This window comes from Scomber japonicus, chromosome 2 (genome assembly GCF_027409825.1).
Source record: "Scomber japonicus isolate fScoJap1 chromosome 2, fScoJap1.pri, whole genome shotgun sequence".
In the NCBI taxonomy this organism is placed as follows: Eukaryota; Metazoa; Chordata; class Actinopteri; order Scombriformes; family Scombridae; genus Scomber; species Scomber japonicus.
The window spans coordinates 12,368,284-12,390,484 of NC_070579.1; the positions used below are offsets into that span (position 1 = coordinate 12,368,284).

Below are 22,201 nucleotides of genomic sequence, written 5' to 3' on the forward strand. Positions count from 1 at the left end.
GTCACTATGAACAGGAGGAATGATGACTACAAGAACATGTCAGTGTTCATTTCACCGGAGTATTGTTGTAGGACAACAACTTTCAACTTCTCCTTTAACACATTGAAGTAACAAGGAACTATTTTATAAAATTCATTAGTGAGTAAAAAGTTAATTTCACTCTTATAGTGGATTAGAAATATATAAAGCATAAATTATCTTGATATTTTGTTTCTTTTGATATACAACATCAACCTGCCTTTCTGATGAATTTACTTCATATTGTTGAGAATGAATGTGTGTAGAGTAAATGTAGACCTAAAGTTCACTATCATATGTTGACAAGGTTGTCCACGTATATATTTTATACATAAACACACATAATGCATATCCAGTTTGTGTTTTGCGGTTTAAGATAGTTAAAATAATGTTTTTACACACTGGCAGTCTTGTAGCCACCGAAAATTAGATTCAATACATACTGCATTAGCTACATACTGTGCATTGCAATTGCACAATGTATACATTTTACTAACTTATGAGTTGCATGCTTGTGGAAATGAAGGTAATCTTTTTATTATTATTATTATTATTATTATTATTATTATTATGGAGAAATGTTCCACATATTAAAAGTTAGATTAGTCTCTCCTCCAGTCTGAAAACAAAGACCAGCACTCAGTTATAGGTAGGTAAATATCAGCTTTACTTCCAAAATATCAAAACAAACAAAAAGAAAACAGTATAGAGCAATAACATGTATTTCACTTAATCAATTCTGGGCAAAAATTTAATAGCTAAAACTGAGATCTATGTGATGACTGGGTGGTAGACGCCACTCTTCTCTTTCAGCCATGTTGTCTGATCATGGTGGTTTCCTGTGACAGATTCCATCGATGCAATTTCTGTATCTGTATGTGGGTGTGTAACGAGGACGAACGTTATCAAGTAGCATTGATGTGTGGTCTTCCTCTGGTTTACTGATAGTACAGCTCCAGGTTCATCCCATCATGAATTTCATCTGCAGAGGTCATGGTTAAGGTTAAACAAATTATATGAAGAAAAAAAACAAAAACTTAAGGAAATCTTAAGTATACAAAGATCATTTTAAAATAATCACTAACAACCATAATGTCACACCAGACAGCGCCAAAAAACAACTAGTTGAGTACTTTATCAGCTATTTTGAAGTGTAAATTCATTTAAATCACATTAAACATTTTCCCTCTTTGCCCTGGCGGTATCTAGCCATGCACATAGTTTTAGATTAATAGGTTTCAAGAAAATCTGTTAAGACTTTGACTTCTGTCCCAACACAATCAGGATAAATGGTATTTCATATTTGGCTTGTGCTTTATAAATTTTGCTCACATACTTGCCTGTTTTTTGTTTTTTTTTTATGTGCAGTACTATGCTGCCCCCCCCATCAGTGTGTCCTATACAGAATTAAAATGCAGAGAGGGGTTGGATCTGGATATGATTATAAGTCTATAAAACACCGTCCTCACTAAGAATGATAACCATCACAAAAACTATAGAGATAACGATGTGAGCATCCACACATATGACCTATAAACAGCTGTGTCAAGCGTGTGCTGCGTGCTCCAGCTCTGTCGGCAGCTAATGAAAATAGATGGGTTGTTGATGACCTGTTAATTCTGTATGTTTTACGAAAAAATAAAAATGAAAATAGATAGGTCATCAATATAACCTATTAATGCTGTGTGTGTTTTACAGAAAAATAAAAAATAAAACCAGGCCGGTTCACTGGTGGGTGCTGATTAGAAGTATTTCAGTCACTAGTTCTGGACAGATGTTGAAGCGCAATATGCAGCAAATGGCACAGATGAGCAGCTTTTATTGAGTCGGAGTTAATATACTGGTCCAGTGTTTCAAATAAAAGTAAATTGAAAAAAGTATAAACATATGTGTAATGAATAGCTACTGGTGCATTCAAATAATTTTATAGAAATTTTTTCTAGCATGACACATGCCAAAATAGACTGTCTTATATAACGACCCCAAACATCACAAAGAACTACTTTACCTATAACACATGCTTTGGCCCCCACAGAGCACTGATCTCAACACCATGGAGTCAGTGTCGGTTTATATAAAGAGACAGAAGCAACCGAGACGCCTAAATCCACAGAACTGCGGCGATTTCTCCAAGATGCAGGAACAACGAACCTGCCAAGTACCTTAAAAACTGTGCAGGTGTACCAAGAAATGGTGCTGTTTCAAAGGCGTGCTGACACCTAATATTGATTTGATTTAGGTTTCTTCTGTTTACTAAACTTTGTCTGAAGTTAACCAATTTTTTAAAAAAAACAAAAAAAAAAAACCTATTAATATTTATGAAAGAATCTTTTCTGCAACTTTTGAACAGTGCTGCATATCTGGAGGATTCAAACGTTCATCAACTAGCCAGAAAATGACAGTCAAATCATCCACAACCCTCAACCAACCCATCCCCCTTGATTTGATTTGAAAACATGAAAAAGAAAGAAAAATGGTCATACTGAAAAAAACATACACATTAAAGTGAGCATAACGCAATGCAAGATTGTCAACCACATCCGAAAAGTAGTGGGAAGAAGTAAACACTTATTAAATCCTACCCCTCCTCCATGAATCAATGATTGCTTGTATAACAGCTTCCATATCTCTTATGGAGTTGCTTTTGAGTATGTAAAAGGTGGAAATAGAAAAACTGACAATGAAGTAATAAATACAAAGCTACAGTGAGACTGTGGTTTAAAAGATTGTGTAAAGGATACAGTCACCGAGAGACACATGGTCCTTGAATATGGTATACCTGTGGGGGAGACAGAGGGAACATTTAGCTGGTCACACAACACACCTATACCCATACAAACACGTGTTAAGGTCTGTCAGTGCAAATGAAAGAAAGGAGCTTACCATTTCTTTAATACAATCTTGTCATGTCGTGTTCCTGTCTGAGCAGCAATGAGCTTCTTCAGATCTCCAATTGTATCCTCAGAGCTGAAACACTCAGGTTAAGGAAACAATGGCATGGGAAACAAAATCCTCCAACACATATCTGTTTTGGTTTTACTAATTCACAATAACATAAGGTCAACCTACTAAAATGATCCTGTTATTTCTAATCCAGCTCAAGTTGGTTCTTTGAATGCTGTTGAACACACTTATTTGTTGATGAATTATTATTTTACTTTTATATAGAAGCAAACATGAACAGAGAGCGCACTTGTAATTGGCTGGCCTGGCACTGTGCTAATAAAACAGTGCAGTAATCAATCTTGATTAACCTATTATCTATGCAATCCTGCAGTAAATAATTAAGTGTTTGTCACACAGGCAGTACGCTAAAGCTGCAACATTTAGATGATTAATTGATTAGTTGATCAAAATAAGATTAATCTGTAACTATTTTGATAATCAGCTCCCCGCCCCCCAGGCAAAAATACCAAATGTTGGAGCGTTGTAGTCAAGTGGTTAAAGCGTGTGCCACATAATGGCAGCGTCCCTGGTTCAAATCTGGCATGGGATCTTTGCTGCAGGTTATTCCCCTCTCTCTGCTTCCTGTCAGCTTCTATGCCACTACCATGCTTACAAACAAAGGCTAAAAATGCTCCAAAAATAAATCTTTAAAAACAAAGAAAAAAAAATGTTTTTGGTGCACCTTGTCTGATTCCCACCCCATGTTTCATACAGTCTTGACAAGGACCAAGTTCTGAAAATTAAGGGGGAAAAGATATGTTTGCGGGTCAGATTTTGGCCCATGGGCTGCTATTTGGCTACCACTACTCTACAAAGGGAGTTACCCTGTTTTGGATCATTATTTAGGTCTATAAAGAGCTCTAATAAAAAAAAAACATTACCCAGCCAGCAGTAAATGGAGAGACAATGTTAGTGACTATCTGGTAAAGACTACACCAAAAGCAAAAAGGAGAGTCATTTTTGGACTTTTATCAGGTGGCTGGAAACATTACTCAAAAAAGACTCATCGAAACAGTCTTTTTAGTGCCAAGGTCCCTCTTTGTTACTATACTTCCATCGCGGCTCAGCAGGGAAACACAAAGAGGGAATTTGATGCTTAAAAGACTGTAAATGTGGCAGATATGACTAACTCACTCTGAAGACTCCTATAAGCTTCAGACTTTTAAATGCATTTTTACACAAAGTGACTGTGTGAAACCCTTAAGTTTGATTGAGAGCACATTTGAAGATGATCCAGTGTGAACAGCAGGAATGATTACAGTGAGAAGAAACTCCTTCAATGTCCATGTGAGACTTGAAAATTGTCAACTCCCCTTTAAAAACACACATTTGACAGGACACACTATTCAGACAAAGTTTCAGTGAAGGATACTTGCACTTAATCCGGACTTTTTTGCCCAAACGATCGTTGCAAACCACCTCGATCATCTTCTGTTTGCTGCTGCAGCCAAGAAAAGAAAAGAAAATGTCACATGTGTTGTAGCACAAATGACAGTTAATTGATTAAAATAACTGATTTACTTAGATTTAGGACAGTAATAAAAAGCACAGATAGTTACACATTATGTTTCGGAGTCACAGCTTGTCATATTAATTAAAAAAGAAGTTAAAAATGAGTTTAAATCTGTTTTTGTTTATTGTGAGCTAACATTAGCTTAGAGCTCACGACAACGTTACAGCAGTACAGAAATGTCAGAAAACACAGACGTGAGTAAACTTTCTGTGTTCAAAACTTACCTTGTGTAAGGGCTATACATAACATATCTTAAAAGTGAAATTCATACCTGGAAATTAAGAGCAGAATATAAAATAATCCTTTTTTTGTGCGGATATTTTTCTGGAACGCTCTTCGTCCTGCTCGCTGTAAAAGCTGATTAGGTTCGATGGAAGCCTCTCGACCAATCAAATCGACGCCGCGGTGACTGACAGCTAACATGAGCTTATGACAGGACAGAAACACACGGGCCAAGAAAGGGGCGGATCTTAATGCTGCGTTCCATTTACCTCGGACAGTACTGTGTACGACTAATTTAATAGGACACAAATAAGACAAAACTACTAATAAACAGGATATTACTACAAATTTGTACCATCTTATATTTTCAGGTCGGGGGCTGGTGGGGTTCGTCCACATTCCGAGTCAGAAATCCGACTTCAAGAGGCATTCCAGTTGAAATTTCCGACTGGGAACTCCGAAATGCCGACTTTCGAGAATAAATTGAACGCACCAAAATTCTTGAAAACAACTCGTGCCGTAAACACGCCAGGGATTGTCGTGATTTATCTCAGCTGCAGCTCAGCCTGTAGCGCGACAGCAACTACATTTTAGTAAAATTAAATTTTGGGGGAAAATAAATACGCGTTTGCAAGAATAAAATAAATGGCTGACGAGGAGAATCTACCGTCGGGATGGGAGAAAAGAATGAGCCGCAGTTCAGGTGAGGACGCGGGGAATCATCAGAGGATAAAAACGAGTTTAATCAGCTGAATGACAACATGATGTTTAACTTAGCTCACCGGCTAGCAGGGCGAGCATCGTGTTTACTGCAGGCATGAGGCTGATTAAACTTTAATAAAACGGAGAGAAGCTCAGACTAGTGACGGGACACTCAGACGCGCAGCTGTGTTGTTGTAAATTTGTTGTTTTTAGCTGTTGTTTTGGCTTTTCGTGCTCGCTCTGCTGCCTCCATTCAACCTGGGCCCTGCATGACGTCATGGTGCTCGTGTGTGCCTCACCTGCAGCCTGAGCCTCTGCAGGGGTTTACACACCCACGAAATTCAACATCCAAAACACACACACACACACACACACAGGCTATATACACACGTACATACACACCCAGACACACAGCAGGTGGAACCGCTGAAGCTCCTTTTAGAGTTTATAGTAATTTACTTTTTTTTAAACAGGAGAGAAAAGCAAGATACGAGACAATTCTAGAAATATACTCTATCAATCAATCATCAATCTTCATTTATATAGCGCTAAATCACAATAAGTCATCTCAGGGCACTTTTCATATACAGCAGCTCTACACCGTACTGTTTACCGATATTACGGAGTAAAACTTTTCCAATATCAATATATCGGCAGATAATGTTATATGTAAAGTCCCGCCGACATATCGTTCGGCCAATATTGGCCTATCACAGATAGGCATCAGCATTTATGTTGTCCGATGTGTACAGGTATTTCTTTTAACCCTTCCATACTGCTCATATTTTGACCTGGCTTAAGTATATTTAATGTATTTTGCGTTCATGCTTTCTTTTGGTTTGACACTATTCATTTATGGTGTAAAAGTACATTCTTAGTCACACTATTTGATGATATCTACTGTGAAGACATGACAGACAATTATTTCTGTTAATTTACTGAATATTAAGAATGTAACATTTGAATGGTAGACTTCATCATGATAAACTTTAACGTGTTCAGACACAGTTTATATCCACAACATGTCAAGAAATTGGATTTTAGGAAAATTCAGGCTTAAAATGCTATTCAGGGTGTTTGCATTGCTTTCAAATGTCAAAATGGGTCAGATTTGACCCAGACAGTATGTAAAGGTTAAGATGTATAGGCAGCATTTTATGTATATTTGATCCTTTTACTTAATTTAAAGTAAAATATAAACATGTTTTTTGTTATGTGTGTTTTGTTTATTTATTTATTACATTTTCGGTGTAGTTTACTGTTTCAGTGCATTGATGTAATTTTATACAATAAAGTTTATTGTCAAACTGTAAAATTTCATGCCTTCATTACATATCTTTCTCTTTGTGGTTATCAAATATTTGTTAAGATATGTAATGGATTTACTTTTTTGTTGCAGTGAAGCAGACTGGTGGATATAAACTGTGTCCGAGCCTCACATGGGGAAGCCAAGCTTTGGACAGACTAACTCAATTTACATTCAAACCATTTACTGATTGATTTTCTCCAATCACATTGTGACATCTCTGTCTGAAGAGGCTTTTACACTACCCGAAAGCTACACTAATCAATATTTATTTTAAATGAACTGTGAATCAAATGACTATCAGAATAAGAAATGAGTTCACCCTGGTGTTGTGATGAACGGTCAGAATATACACAAAAGGTAAATAAATAAGGCAAATCTATTTATACAGCACATTTCAACATCAAGGCAATTCAAGGTGTTTTACATAAAACATTAAAAGCATCAAGGAACAGTGCAAAGAAGAATAAGACAGTTAAAATACAAGAATAAAAGTAACAGTATTGTGTAAAAAAAAAATGCAGAACAAACAGAAATGTCTAAAAGAATAGTTGCAGCAGACCTGCAATTTGCACCAGATATGTGGTGAATAAAATGCGAACGCCGCCTCAACTGTTAGTGACTATCTGATGAAGACAGTGGATCACTGAGCAACTAAAGTGACCAAAATTCACAGTTTAGTTGTGCTGCAGTGGAAAAGGAAAACAACCTCTCTGGTTCATGCATGGACTCAAGACAGCTGCTTTATGCAGATTTATGATCTAACTGTATATAAAAGTAGTGTAAACTAGCTCCACCTCCAGCAGCTACAACAGTAACATGCTGCTCTAACACTGATGCTTCACTATTAATAATCTGATATTATAATATATCAGTCAAAGGGATTACTTGAGTACTTTTACTGTAATATTTTAACTACACTTTTCTCTCTCAGAGCTGGTTCTCTCAACATGTCCACCAAAAATCAAATGGATTTTATTGTTCTGAGCGGCTTCACTCAAGGCTGACTGTCACAGAGAAGGAAGGGAAGCAGAGAGACGTAGTGTTTCACTGTGGAGATAACCCGGCATACTTTAATAATAATTTTGCACTCAGGCAGTGTAATGGGTCTCTTGTGTGTCATTCTGACGGTAGCAACACTAGAGGGTAACCAAGGTAACCATGCTACCTTGGCTAAGCTGGCTAGCATACACCTATGAGCATGCTATAGATCAGTGGTGCAGTTCTGTGTGGAACTGTATTAGATAAATAGATACTTTATTCATCTCAAAGGAAATTAAGGCATCCAGTAGTTTATATTACACACACAGAAATGCAAAAACAACACTCAGAAGACAATTGTGAGATTCTTACCAGAAGTAGTGTTGTAATATGATAGAATGCTCTGCCATTCAGTGGTCACCAACCCTGCTGGAGAGCTACTGCCCTATCTCCCCTCTCTAACACACCTGATTCTAATAATGAACTCGTTATCAAGCTCGTTGACAAGCTTCGGCTGCTTGATAACGAGTTAATAATTAGAATCAGGTGTGTTAGAGTGGGAGAGATACCTAAAACATGCAGGGCAGTAGCTCTCCAGAAGCAGGGTTGATGACCACTGGTCTAAGTTATTTATGCTCTGTATTTTTATTCAGATTTTAGGAGAATGTATTTTATGTCTGAGTTTTGAATGGTGAACCACGTCTAAGATGGTTTTCTGTCACAACAGACAAATAATGTTTCTGAATATGAATCTCACACAAAGTTATTGTTCTGTACATCCGAGTCAGTCGATTATTAAACTATTTTGACGTGAATTATTTGGGTCACAATATTACTATACTGCATGCACCAGACCATACCATCTGTACTGTGACAGTTTTGGGACAAATACACGCACCATTATAGCAGATACTGATCCAGGGTATTAGTGCATACTCAGACACAGTTTCCAGCTGATGTCAGTGTTGTTTTTTCAGCTTGCTCCGCTTCCTCCAAAAATCAATGAATGCAGCCTCAGTAACTCTCTGTTTGCCCCTCCAGGCAAGGTGTATTACTTCAACCACATCACCAATGCCAGCCAGTGGGAGCGTCCGGTTGGGGATGGACGTGGAGAGCCAGATAAGGTTATTATGTGTAATTTTTAATAAAAATGTCTCATAATGATAATGAATCGAGCACTTTGCAAAACACTAGCTACAAAGTGCTTTACAACAAAAGGTGAGGCAAATTTATTTGTATTGGACATTTCAACAACAAGGCAATTTAATGCTTTACATTAAACATAAAATGCACCAAGACAGGATATAAAAGCATCACACAACTCATAGTTTAGTAGCAAAACTGTAGAAAAACCAACCTTTGAGACAACAAACCAGAGCTTCAATGTCTCTGTAATACTCACCAATGCCGAATTTCAGTTTAAGCTGAGATCACACACAACAAACAGATTTTTACTTTGGGTTTAAAGGTACAAGATAAATATCGGTGGGAGCTACTTAGAAATACGTTAAGGGCCAATAAAAGGGACATATGTCTTGCTGGAGTTTAACAGCAGTGTGCAGGGGGACAAGAGGGATTTTCATCATATAGCTAAAGTCAAGACATATACGTTTAATGGTATCCATGGCAACAAGCATCATCTGCTTTCTTAGAAGATGAGTCAGGAAAGAACACAGAGGGTTGGGCGTGCACGACTCTTGGTTCAGTTTTTAATCTGATTTATTATGAAAACTGCCTGCCTCATATTAGTCTAGGCAGCACCACTTTGTAATGAGACATACTCTATATATTATAATTAATTGTAACCAGAGGCTTTATTAAAGATTAATTTAACTAACTATTAAAACACATTCATAAGAACATTTGGGTTGCCAGTTTGTGAAAAATTAACTGGCCATGTGTGATTACTCTCTTTCAGGTTGACTTGTTTTGACTTTTAATCATCTCCATTTCTAGAAAATAAAAATCTCCATTTCATTAACAACTGACCCAGTTAATTTCACTATTGTTGTTCTGCCCTGAATATGTTTTATATATTTTAAAAAGACACTTAAGTTGAGTGTTGAAACGTCTGTATTGTTGCACAGATAGTTTGGAGCTTTTATTTTGAAATCCACCTTGAAACAGGAAGCAGGAAGTAACAATTTAAACTGTGTAGCATCTCTTAGCAGGTTTAAAGTAATCCTTTGTGTGTATCCCTCAGAAAACCATGTCGGTAAGTGTTACACATTCTTTACATGTTGAACAATTTATATTAATGTATATTGGTGAGTTTAGTTTTGTAAGACAACTGTACCGTCATATACTTAGCTGTCTTGCTTTGTTTGTGACAAAAAGCCACATACAGCAGCAAGCACACCCTCGCCTCCATGTCCTCCATTGTTTATTTGTTTGTGTCGCGTATAAAACGAAGTTACCAGCTTCGTGCATCCGTGCAATGACGACCCCGCCCGCGTTGAGTAGGTAATATAGTGGAAAGGGTCGTTTCTGGTACCGAGCCGAGCCGAGCCGGGCCGTGCTAGAACTGTACAGTGGAAAGGCGCCATTAGTGACCTGGTTTCCTAATCTATTACGTTAATGTTGGTCTTTATACTTACCTGTTGTATACTTAGTAGGCTACAGTGTTAACACATGTCCATCAAGGCATTTTTGTATCCTTCTTTTCTGGCTCACTTCCTGGCTCTTCACACTTTGGAAGTAAAACAGAGTGAACAGTACATTTGTCATGGAAAGAACTCTTTATCTTCTCATTTTTTTTTACAATTGCAATGAATGATTTACTCACTTTCTAGTAAGTAATTAAGTCTGCAGTCATGTTAGCAACAATGAGGTTGTTAAATGGTGCATAATGAAAGGAGGCCACCCAGAACTGCTAACTCTCTCACTTTCTATAAAGCCATTAACTCAAATAAAATAATCACGAATGAGGAGAGGATGTTATTCTTTAACATTTTTTAACATAAAAAAAAAATTCAATGGTTTGTTAGTAATCTAAAAAGGAATTAGTAGTTTAACAACATGTAGAAATCCATTAGTCCATTAACTTAATATGGGTTTTTTTTAGTAAATTATCATAAGAAAGTGATGCTGTGTTAGTGATGCTGTTAATTAGTTTATAGACCAGTTTCTAATCTTAATTCTAGTTTCTGGAGTGTTTTGATTGACACAGATTTTTTTTGTTTTTTTGACTCACTCAGGTACGCTGCTCTCATCTCCTGGTGAAGCATAATCAGTCACGTCGCCCATCCTCCTGGCGGGAACAAAATATCACACGATCTAAAGATGAGGCCCTGGATCTCATTCAGAGTAAGGCACAATGGAGGGAGAGAGGGAGGGAGGGAGAGAGAGGAGGGCTGAATTGATGGAGGAGGTCTGATCAGCATATTTAATGTTTTCCTTTCCGTGTGTATTCTGTGTAGAGTACATAGAACAGATCAAGTCTGGACAGGAGAAGTTTGAGTCCCTGGCCTCTCAGTTCAGCGACTGCAGCTCGGCTAAGAACGGTGGAGACCTGGGACTGTTCGGCAGAGGTGCACACTCACACACTCAACGATCACACATATACACACACACACACAGACCAACACACACCAGTTATCACACAACCAAGTGCAGTCCTAATTAGAGCCCAACCAATACTGGATTCCTGGGGCCAATAGCGATATTAGGGAGTGAAAATATTCCAATATCTATATATTGGCCAATAATATATGTACAGAATATATAGATGAACACACATTTTTTATGATGATCCCTTGAATGTAATGAAGGTATTTTACAGTAACAATAAACCTTATTGTATAAAATCAGTGCACTAAAACAGTAAACTTATCTGGGAATTTAATAATTATAATTAGCTGTGAATTTTTTAAAAACATGCAGAAAAAAGAGCCACATATGTTTATATTAAACTTACATTTAAAACTTACTTGCATAAAATTTAACCTATAACTTAAAAAAAATTTAAAAAATCACAAATACCGATATATCTGAGATAGGTCATTATCTGCAGATAATATGGCTTGATAGATATATCTGCTGGGCACAATGCACTCTGCAGAGTGATATACTGTATTCTGTAGTTTATCACCACAAATAAGACGCACATAAGTCGAGTTGTTGAGCTGTAACCCCGTCTCCAGCTTCTTCTGTCGGCCCAGGTGTTAGTGAGTTTGTGCTAACAGCAGTCCCGGCAGCAGGTGCACACTCAGTGTTGGTTGTCATTAATATTTGCTGTAGAAGACGCCATTAGTGTATGCTGACTACCACATAACAGAGACATTTATGATGTTGATTCAGTGCGCAGACTGAGTGACCAAGAAAGAACATTTCTTTTCTGATCTTGGCATGAAAAGCATGAATGCCAGTATTTTAGTATTTTTATTAAAGTGAATTAGTGATGAATAGCCCTCTTGCATGAATCAAACATCCATAATTGACTCATTTTATGCCTGATTCACGATGATGAGAATGCATTAAAAAAAAAATGCATGGCAAAAATAGCATATCATCAGTATTTTACCACAAATCATGTTTTCAGGGGAACTCATATTGTATTAATCTTTCATCGTTCACACCCTGCAGAGAATGTGGCTGAGAGCATTATTTCTAGTAAAATGTGTCCTTGACTAAATTTAAGGGGCGTATGTTTGTTAGAGGTCATTCTCACTAATATTTAAGCAGCAAGCATGCATTTAGAGGTGATTTAGGGGTGTTTTCCGTACAGAAATTCAGTCATCAGGAAAAAAAATGCAACATTATTTAAATAACAAATCTGTCATTTCTACCAGGAAATGACAGATGTTTTTTATGTCGGTACTCAAATTTGGTCCTTTTAGCATTTCCATAATATTAAATATGTAATAGAGTCTATATACTTAACAGTGCTTGAAGCTAAGGGTGTCCCATTGTCCAGAGGCAATTTAGTTAATATTAATATTTTTAATATTTGATTTATATTCAACTTTAATTTTGTCACTTTAACATGTCATATCTATGTTTTATGTTTTAGGTCAAATGCAGAAACCTTTTGAAGACGCCTCCTTTGCTCTCAAAGTTGGAGACATGAGTGGTCCTGTTTTTACTGACTCTGGTGTCCACATCATCCTACGTACTGGTTGAAAGGAAGAGGCAATATCCTGTACTTTTCCTTTTTGTCTTGTCTTCACAAATACACACACACACACACACACAAACACACAGTTCAACCCAACCAGACCTGTGATTTATTATAATGATACACGCCACTCAATAAACAAAGCTTATGGGCTGAAGCACATTATTTTAAGAGGGATAATTTTGCTCCGTGCACCATCAACGTATGACTAACTTAATGACACTGAACATCAACAATTACTGCAGATTATTCCTGTTAGGAGCTCAAGCTTTTATTAACCATGGCAATGCCATTATATAACAACATGAGTGCCTGTGACTCTGTTGAAGTGATTGCCCCCGAGGAAACAGTTTCACATGATGAGTGAAGTACAAGAATGCGTCTGTAAAAGCTTGTGTTTTTGTATGTATGCATGTCTGCAAATGGACCATTTACTGTATGTTTTCCTTTTTCCATCTCTGCTGTATGTGTGCCAAAGCAGTTCCTGTGTCTGTATTATTGTTTTGGGACATAAATTCATTAGATGTTTAAGATACCTTCTAGCCGTTGCAGACCTCAGCAGTTGGAGAAAGCACTGTTATTCTGATTTCTCCGCATTTAATATGAATTCAAATAGTTTGTCCCTTGCAGATATTCAGAAACAAAGAGTAATTTGTTTTTAATAATCCACCTTTAAAAAAAAATGCATGTTTACCCCTTAGGATATGCAAATATGGCACAATTGAAAACTTCCAGGATTTAACAATCACTGCGCAGCTTTTAAAAGCATCAAAGTCCAGATGAACTGTTATACTGTTGTATCATTGGGGCTCTTCTTCCATCAATAAAAATCTCTTTTTTTGTAACTTTCTTGTGTTGCTTAGTTCCTCTTTTTTGGATCAGGAGGAAATAAAGTAATAGGCATGTTTGTTGTGCCAGAGAGGTGATTGCCATGGAAACATACCAGCAGCTGAAGGTTGTTTATGCATTATGCAGACAAACAGCATTTTATGCATTGACTGAATTAAATGGACTTATCCCTGCATCACAAAGCAAAATGACCTGCAAGAAAATGATAATTACAATACAAAGATTTAAGAAAGTTGGTTCAATATTAGGACATTTCTTAGTGATATGGGTTGATTGGTCCATATTTAATGGATTGGCATGCAATTTTGTGCAGACATTCACTTTCTGCTGAGGATATTAAGAGACCTGTGATTCTTGTCCTCCAGAGCCACCAGCAGATTCATTAGTTTGGCTCAATTATTTTCATTATTGATTAATCGATTAGTTTGGTTTTAAAAAATGTCAGGAAATGGTGACAAATGTCGATCACTCTTTCCCACATCACAAGTTGACTCACCAACAGTCCACAACCCAAAGATATTCAGTTTGCTGTCATGTGAAAAAGAAACCAGAGAGTACTCACATTTAAGAAGCTGTGACAAGAGAAGTTGCACTTTTTATTTATTTAACAATGACAAAGGAGAAAACAGGTGGTAACTAATCAATTAACTAATCTTTGTAGCTATAGTTCAGATTTAAATGTCTCAATAACTATTGGGTGGATCAGTACAAATCATATGAATCATGTTCCACACAGGATGAATTTGATCTGACATCTGCGATTATGAGGTCAAAGTGTACGTTTGTCCAATACTTTGGTTTGGTCAAAAGTGAGGTGACGTTTAAAATGTGATTGTGGTAAATAATAACTGCTTTACAACTATTAATGTGGTCATTTTGAGCACATCAGCATGCACTGTGTTCTTGGCAAGTCAGGTGACACAACACAAAAGCCTACTTGTGAATAATCAGAGTGAGCTGTAGCATGAATGTGATTGGATGTTACTGGTCACACAGCTGTCAATGAGTCAGTGATTGTTAACATATTGAGAACAGATAAAACAAGCAGGATTTAAGTGTTCTGCCTAAATTAAAGCTTTGCTCCATTAGCTCCCCATTTGAGCCTCAAATTATAATTTCTGTTTCACAAAATAATGTTTATGTTTTTTCTGACTCATCATCCAAAAGGCTGAGAGTCTGTACAGCCATGCTAGAAGCCCTGTAAGACTGTAAAGTGTTGAACAAATTAATATTTTGGCCGAAAACAGAGAAGCTGGATATTTATTGAGAAAATGGCGTGTGTTCAATATCATAGTCGACATATTCAAGTGTGTTAACCTTGGTGACCACTAGATGGCAGCAGAGGGACACAAACCTGCGGAATGTTGAGTAGATTGGGGTGAAAATTTATTGCATGCCACTGATTTCCATGTGAACTGGTTAAGATCCTTTCTGATTAATGGGCTATTTTCTTTATGTAATGGTGGTATGAATTAACTTTTGTCCTTTCATGAACACACAGTTTCCCTGTTTGAACAAAATCATATTTGTGCAGACCCGGCCCTAACCAATGTGGCGCCCTAGGCAAGATTTTAGGTGGCGCCCCCCTTGCATCGAAGTAAATTCCACTGCTGGTGTACATACTCACAAGAAACTGAATAGCTTTATCTTGGACATTCTTTTATTTAAAGAAAGCAATTGCCCAATCAAAATACTTAGAACAAATTAGAAAGAAATACAAAAAAATATGAAATTAATATATGAAAATATAAATAAATAGCTTACATAAAGTATAAGATTTAAATACCCACAAAATAAAAAGTGTAAACAAGTGACATGCTGCTGCATCACTTCTGGGTGGTGCTGCTGAGGTGGAGGCAACAGGAGGAGCGCTTGATGCTGTAGGTGGCCCAAGATTTGCAGGGGTGGGACTGAGAAACCTCAACAGTGCATCTGAAGAGAGAAGGGGAGTATGTGACACCAGTCTAATAATAAATATGATATGATACATAGGCTAATATGATTTCAAGAATAAAATGAAATGAAATAATATAAATGAAAAATCTAAGAGATACATGCATGATGTTCACTATACTGTACATGTATAATATACAATGTACTTTTTCTGATATGCAAACTATATAAGATTCAATGTTATTGTCATTACAACAAAATACTGATTAGCAGAATGCAAAGAAGTAGTAAACTGCAGTATAATATAGAATGTGGGAATGATAAGTTATGCTATAACATGAATGATGTGCACTTTAACACTGATGTAAAGTTTAACACTATAAACACACTTTAGACAATATGAACTGTAACACAACATACAGCTAGGCTTACAACTATAATAAAAGGGTGGAAAAGGAATAGCATTTTGATTGACTATTACAAGCTAAGAAAACCTTAGCTAACCAGATGTTAATAAAAATGCTGAATTGATCTAATATTTACACATTTCCCTGAGGAAACCCAGCGAGCACAAACCCTAATTTCAACGTTTGATTTCCGGTTAAAAACAGGTTGATATGAGGTCTGAACGTCTTTTCAATCGTCTGAAAACAGTTACAACATCAACGTGTCACGAAACACACATTAGTTTGATGCCGGTTAATAATTAGCTCAGTTGTAGCTCTATTGATTATTTTGACGTTTTTTCTATAAATGAGAGGAGGTGAAATGACGTCTAAACAAAACGTAATTTCAAAGCATTTAATGTTGAATAAAATATCATAAATATGAAACTATATAGGCTATGTCTGCACACTAAATAAGCTGGGAATTTTCTATACAGCAATTCCCGGTGAATATGTTTTCTATTTTTCTATGTGAAAGTTGAATAAATGTCTCCATATAGCCGGTAAAAAAACGTTCACTTTTCAACCAATTTTCAACGTCTTTTCACCGGTTACCATAGATACACGTCTTTTAGACCAAAATGTGCTTGCTGGGAAGTAAGGTGGGAGTAGTTACATTACTATTTTCCAACTTAGGCTCTTCCATAACATTAACTGGCGTTAAAACTAACAGTTTAACAACAAACCATGTTATGCTAATGGTTAACAACGTTATCGTCGTTCTGCAACACACAAATAATGTCATGACATCATCTTGATTGTAACATTACCTCTGTCTTTGTCTCGTTTTTCCTCCTCTTCTTTTCTTTTCTTCCTCCCCGGGGCACCAGACAGTTTGGGACGTTTTGACATGTTGTTGTCGAGCTTGCCTTGGGGTCACGTTAAAAAACGACCATCCTCCCCCAGGTAGCAGGTACAGTCTAATTAGTGGGGGGGGGGCGTCTTAGGAAAGTAACGTGTCATCATTATTATTATTAGTAGTAGTATTCCTATTTAACAGGCTTTGCTATGCAGTTAAATTAATGTGGGCTTATTATTTTCATATTAAGACATGACACCAAGTAGTTTTAAGAATAGTGGAAGTTACATTTTTTTCTTCCCCCAATTGTGGCGCCCCCTGGATGGACAGCGCCCTTAGCATTTGCCTATACTGCCTATGCCACGGGCCGGCCCTGTGTGCTAAGAAAGAAATTCTTTGAAACTGGATGAAAACACACATATGGTTTATTGTTCATCCCCTGGGTAGGAATGAGAACCTACAGAAGATGTACAAGTGGCTGTCAGAGCATGTGAGCAGAGCACCATTGATTTAGAGCAAGAACCACTGAGAACCACTTGAGCTTAAATCACTCAAACTCACTCGAGCTTGCTCTAATTAATTATGTGGTGCTCATAATGTTGCACTGCCCAGATAGATAGCCTATATCTGGCAACTTCCTGAACCTAAACAAATAGCCACCAACCCTATATAATAGAACATAAAAGTTTCATTGTCACTGTACAGGTACATACAAGGAAACTCTGCGCGCGCGCTCACACACACACACACACACACACACACACACACATGCTCTCTCTCTCTAGCCTAATCAAAAACAATGTGGTGGGTCCTTTGTTATACACAATAATACCTATGTATACACCAATAGCAGGGTTGGAAAGATTACTTTAGAAATGTAAGAGGTTACAGATTACTAGTTACACTATTTAAAATGTAATGAGTAATGTAAGTATTTCAATTACTTAATCAAAGTAATATAACTTATTGCATTTGATTACCGTTTGATGACTTTTCTCATTTTCTAACAAATGTTTTCAGCTGTTAGGGTAACTTTGCCTATTAAGCACCAAAATCTAAGTTCAAGTGTTTTTCATGAATTTATCTCTCATTTGAAAATGTATTCATTAATCCATGTAGATTTTGGAATATAAAATAAAGATATCCTATGAAAAAAGTCAAATGTCTGGCATGGGTTTAATTGGTACTGTACTGTAACATCATTTAAGCCCATGTGTGCTCCAAATAAGCCCACGTCATGACTTTTTTATAAAAAATATGAATAAAAAATATTGACTTCCCCTCCCTGAGCTACTACCTTATGGTGGTGGAGGGGTTTGGCTCGGTGGCGAACGCCTGGTGGCCGGGCCTTCTCCCATGGGGCCCGGCCGGGCACAGCCCAAAAAGGGGACATGGGACCCCCCTCCCACAGACCCACCACCAGTGCGGGGGGCCAAAGGGGTCGGGTGAGCTGAGCGGCAGCCAAAGGCGGGTACCTTGGTGGTCCAACCCTCGGATGCAGAAGCTAGCTCTAGGGACGTGGAACGTCAACTCTCTGGGGAAGGAGCCTGAGCTGGTGTGCGAGGTTGAGAAGTTCCGGCTAGATATAGTCGGCCTCACCTCAACACACAGCAAGGGCTCTGGAACCAGTCTTCTCGAGAGGGGTTGGACTCTCTTCCACTCTGGAGTTGCCACTGGTGAGAGGTGCCGGTCAGGGGTGGCAATACTTATTGCCCCCCGGCTTGGTGCCTGTATGTTGGGGTTTACCCCGGTAGAGGAGAGAGTAGCCTCCCTCCGCCTTCGGGTAGGGGGACGGATCCTAACTGTTTGTCTGTGCCTATGGTCCAAACAGCAGTTCAGAGTATCCACCCTTCTTGGACTCCTTGGAGGGGGTGCTGGAAAGTACTCCCTCTGGGTATTCCCTCATTCTGGTGGGGGACTTCAACGCCCACGTTGGCAGCAACAGTGGGTTTGGTGACCTCAGGATTGGGTCACTGCTTTTTGCAGATGATGTGGTCCTGTTGGCCTCATCAGACCGTGACCTCCAACTCTCACTGGATCGGTTCGCGATTGAGTGCACTCTCCAGGTTGGGGATGAGATCCCGCCCCAAGTGGAGGAGCTCAAGTACCTCAGGGTCTTATTCACGGGTGAGGGAAGGATGGAGTGTGAGATCAACAGGAGGATCGGTGTGGCGTCTGCAGTAATGTGGACTCTGCACAGATCCGTCATGGTGAAGAGAGAGCTGAGCCGAAAGGCGAAACTCTCGATCTTCGTTCCTACCTTCACCTATGGTCATGAGCTTTGGGTAGTGACCAAAAGAACAAGATCGCGGGTACAAGCAGCCAAAATAAGCTTCCTAGAGGAGCCAGATGAGGTGGCTCGGGGTATCTAGTCAGGATGCCTCCCGGACGCCTCCCTGGTGAGGTGTTCAGGGCGCATCCCACCAGTAGGAGACGCCGAGGAAGACCTAGGACACGCTGGAGAGACTATGTCTCTCGGCTGGCCTGGGAATGCCTCTGGATCCCCCGGGAAGAGCTAGACAAAGTGACTGGGGAGAGGGAAGTCTGAGCTTCTCTACTTAGGCTGCTAACCCTCGCGACCTGACCCCGGATAAAGCGGAAGAAGACGGTACGGAGCGGTACAACTTCAAAGATTAAAAACAGTAATATATATATACAGTAACGTGTTAAATATTTAAAAATGAGGGGGAAACCCCCTCTTGATCTGATTTAACACTATTACACTATCTTCCTCTTCCCTCTGCTACCAGAGGACAGGAGGGGCTGTTTGTAGTGAACAAACTTACCTAAACAGAAAGCAGAAACTACCACGACCATAACTGAAAGATAAACAGGGACAGACTTATCATTTACCGTCAGCATAGTTCCTCCGTGTCTGAACATGTTCGCCTCTGTTTTACAGGTACAGTGTTGGGTCAGATGCGTTTTGGAAGTGCTCAGAGCCCCAATACACAAATTTCACTGTAATTGTGCACGTAAAACGGAGGAAACTTGGCAGCTAGATAGATAGATAGATAGTACTTTATTGTCAGACAGGTCTGAAATTTTTCTTGCGTCCATCAGGAGCAGATCTAAGGTAAGAGATTTGCTCATTCAATTTAAGTCATGATTTTATGTTAAAGTCACTCATGCCAGAATGCCATATTAACAATGAATACTCTTTCCAGATTAAGTGATATTGCCTAAATGACTAGAATGGCAGATAATCTGGGGATGCAGATGTGTTTCTCCTGATATATGCCATGAAATGTTGTTGTATAATGATTTGTAAACCTTGAGCTTTTTCTCAGAGGGCACACCTATGGCTGCTTGATCAAAAAGGGGCCCTCCATGATGGACAAATAATAAAAACAAAAAAAATCTTCTTCTGCTTCTTTTTGCTCCACAGAAATATACACACTCTTTTTGTTTTATTGACGCTTTCATGCGAAGAAAATCAAGTCTCATGACTGACTGTTTCATTTCGATTGGTCAGCATGTCACAGTGCGCTGTGGTTAGTTTGTATCATCTAGTGTGCAGGAAAAATGATCACTTATGGGAAAATTATCATTTATGGGAAAATGGACAGGCCTATGTGTGGGAGGTGATTTGTCAAGTCCATTATGTCTTTATATGCAGTATGAGTTCCCTGCTCACTTAATGACCCTTATTTTGAAATCTGCAATCAGCTGTGCTGTGTGTGCCTCAGGATGGCATTGTTGTATATTCAGTCATATTATAAAGAACTTATTGAGTCTTATTAGGGATGAAAAAAAAGAATCAGGCAGGTGTCAAGTAACAAAAACACAAATTCTTCTCATGCACAGAGAGTAATTTCAGTCAAAGTCAATTTAAACCTGTTATGTCAAACATGATGCAGGATTTCTTCCTCATTATAAAGTATGAAATCCCATGGAATTAAAAAGATCGTTATTAATTAATAATTAAGTTAGTCAATACAGTAATGCAGCAAGTATACTGAATTATGTACATACATAGTGAATGTCACAGCCCCTATGTACTACACATTAAAATTTTACCCAGTTTGGGTCAATAGAGCACCAACACTGTATTGGGTTAATGTTACCCAGAAAGCCATTGAAGACAAGGGATTGTTTTAGCAAGGTTATAGTGTCATTTTTTATTTTACTGTTGGATTATTGACCCAAACTATGATCCTCTTAATGTACATGTTGTTACGAGGGGATCATATCTCTTGTGTTCCCTGTGTTCTCCTCTGTTTTTCCCTCTTCTGTGTTCTGGTTTGTCCCTAGTTTCTCTCTTTCCATGTTGGTGTTTGTGTGGGTGTATGTCCTGGTTTCCCTCTCCCACTGTTCAACCGATGCACTTTCGGCTGATCACCTCGTCAACTCTGCGAGCCACTGCAGACCCTGGCTCATCCATCCAGACTCTGATCGTTCAGTCTACCACACAGTGCAAACGTCAAGGCCAGTTCTAGTTTGTTGTCCTTCGTATCAGTTTATCAGAGTCTCCCTCTGGTCCAGGTCCAGACTCCAGTCTGGCACAGTTGCCTGCCATGACCAGCTTGAAGACATGAGTAGTCTTGTTTTTACTGACTCTGCAGTCTACATCATCCTGCATACTGGTTGAAAGGAAGAGGCAATATCCTGTATGTTTCCTTTTATCTTGTCTTCACAATACACACACGCACATGCACGCGCACGCACACACGCACGCGCGCGCACACACACACACACACACACACACACACACACACACACACACACACACACACAGTCCAACCCAACCAGACCTGTCTTTTATTTTAATGATATGTGCCACTCAATAAACCAAGCTTATGGGCTAAAGCACATTTTAAGAGAGATAGGGAGAGAGGATTTTGCTCTGTGCACCATCATACATGTATGACTAACTTAATGACACTGAATATCAACAATTACTTGAGATTAATGCATGGCAATGCTATTATATAACAACATGAGTGCCTGTGACTCTGTTGAAGTGATTGCCCCCGAGGAAACAGTTTGATGTATGATAATGTAAAAGCTTGTGTTTTTGTATTTATGCATGTCTGGAAATGAACCATTTACTGTATATTTCCTTTTTTCCATCTTTGCTTTATGTGTGCCAAAGTATTGATGGAGTTTGCATCTGCACATATAATTGTCTGCATTTATTTATATTCTGATATTAAATCCATTATTTAATAATCCAGGTTATAATTTGTCTGATAAACACTGTAAATGATTTATTAGGTCAAATATTTCAGATTAAAGCGGAAACTGTAATATTAACTATAGTTTATAGACACTCATAGATTTATAGCCTTACATGTGAATACATGTGTATAAATGCTGTCAGAGAGAACTGACCACGAACAACAGAACAGCACTTGTATAGTGTAACATGGGCAGGACTGTAACAGGTGAAATCTCATTCAGGAGGCAC

At 38.3% G+C, this 22,201-nt stretch overlaps 2 protein-coding genes across 6 annotated transcripts; one reads left to right on the forward strand and one right to left on the reverse strand.

The window, feature by feature from the left end:
* Positions 1-667: 667 nt before the first annotated feature.
* ubl5 (ubiquitin like 5) lies at positions 668-4,872 on the reverse strand. 2 transcript variants are annotated; one of them, XM_053332722.1, is made up of 5 exons: positions 4,749-4,872; positions 4,337-4,405; positions 2,902-2,985; positions 2,760-2,797; positions 668-1,000 (listed from the first exon to the last, which is right to left on the reverse strand). In XM_053332722.1, exons 2-5 carry the CDS (start codon positions 4,390-4,392, stop codon positions 957-959), a joined length of 222 nt encoding a protein of 73 aa, XP_053188697.1. In that variant the 5' UTR covers positions 4,393-4,405; positions 4,749-4,872; the 3' UTR covers positions 668-956. The 2 variants fall into 2 exon arrangements, with proteins under 2 accessions (XP_053188697.1, XP_053188705.1); XM_053332730.1 differs by having other exon boundaries at positions 4,337-4,402; positions 4,749-4,835.
* Positions 4,873-5,254: 382 nt separating this feature from the next.
* On the forward strand, positions 5,255-21,561 carry pin1 (peptidylprolyl cis/trans isomerase, NIMA-interacting 1). 4 transcript variants are annotated; one of them, XR_008322369.1, is made up of 6 exons: positions 5,255-5,402; positions 8,730-8,812; positions 10,886-10,994; positions 11,108-11,218; positions 12,700-12,860; positions 21,514-21,561. XR_008322369.1 is itself a non-coding variant. In XM_053330952.1 (5 exons), the coding sequence occupies exons 1-5, from the start codon at positions 5,345-5,347 to the stop codon at positions 12,807-12,809; spliced, it is 471 nt and encodes a 156-aa protein (XP_053186927.1). In that variant the 5' UTR covers positions 5,255-5,344; the 3' UTR covers positions 12,810-13,649. The 4 variants fall into 4 exon arrangements, 1 of the variants encoding a protein (XP_053186927.1); XR_008322363.1 differs by having other exon boundaries at positions 21,486-21,545; XR_008322375.1 differs by having other exon boundaries at positions 21,502-21,519.
* Positions 21,562-22,201: the final 640 nt, after the last annotated feature.

Coding starts and splice junctions, on each gene's coding strand:
- ubl5 (XM_053332722.1), bottom strand. CDS start 4,392: ATGATCGAGGTGGTTTGCAACGATCGTTTGGGCAAAAAAGTCCGGATT. Junction 2,986..4,336: donor AAAGTCCGGATTAAGTGCAA/GTATCCTTCACT, acceptor TGAGTGTTTCAG/CTCTGAGGATACAATTGGAG. Junction 2,798..2,901: donor AAGATTGTATTAAAGAAATG/GTAAGCTCCTTT, acceptor TCTCCCCCACAG/GTATACCATATTCAAGGACC.
- pin1 (XM_053330952.1), top strand. CDS start 5,345: ATGGCTGACGAGGAGAATCTACCGTCGGGATGGGAGAAAAGAATGAGC. Junction 8,813..10,885: donor GACGTGGAGAGCCAGATAAG/GTTATTATGTGT, acceptor TGACTCACTCAG/GTACGCTGCTCTCATCTCCT. Junction 11,219..12,699: donor CCTGGGACTGTTCGGCAGAG/GTGCACACTCAC, acceptor TTTATGTTTTAG/GTCAAATGCAGAAACCTTTT.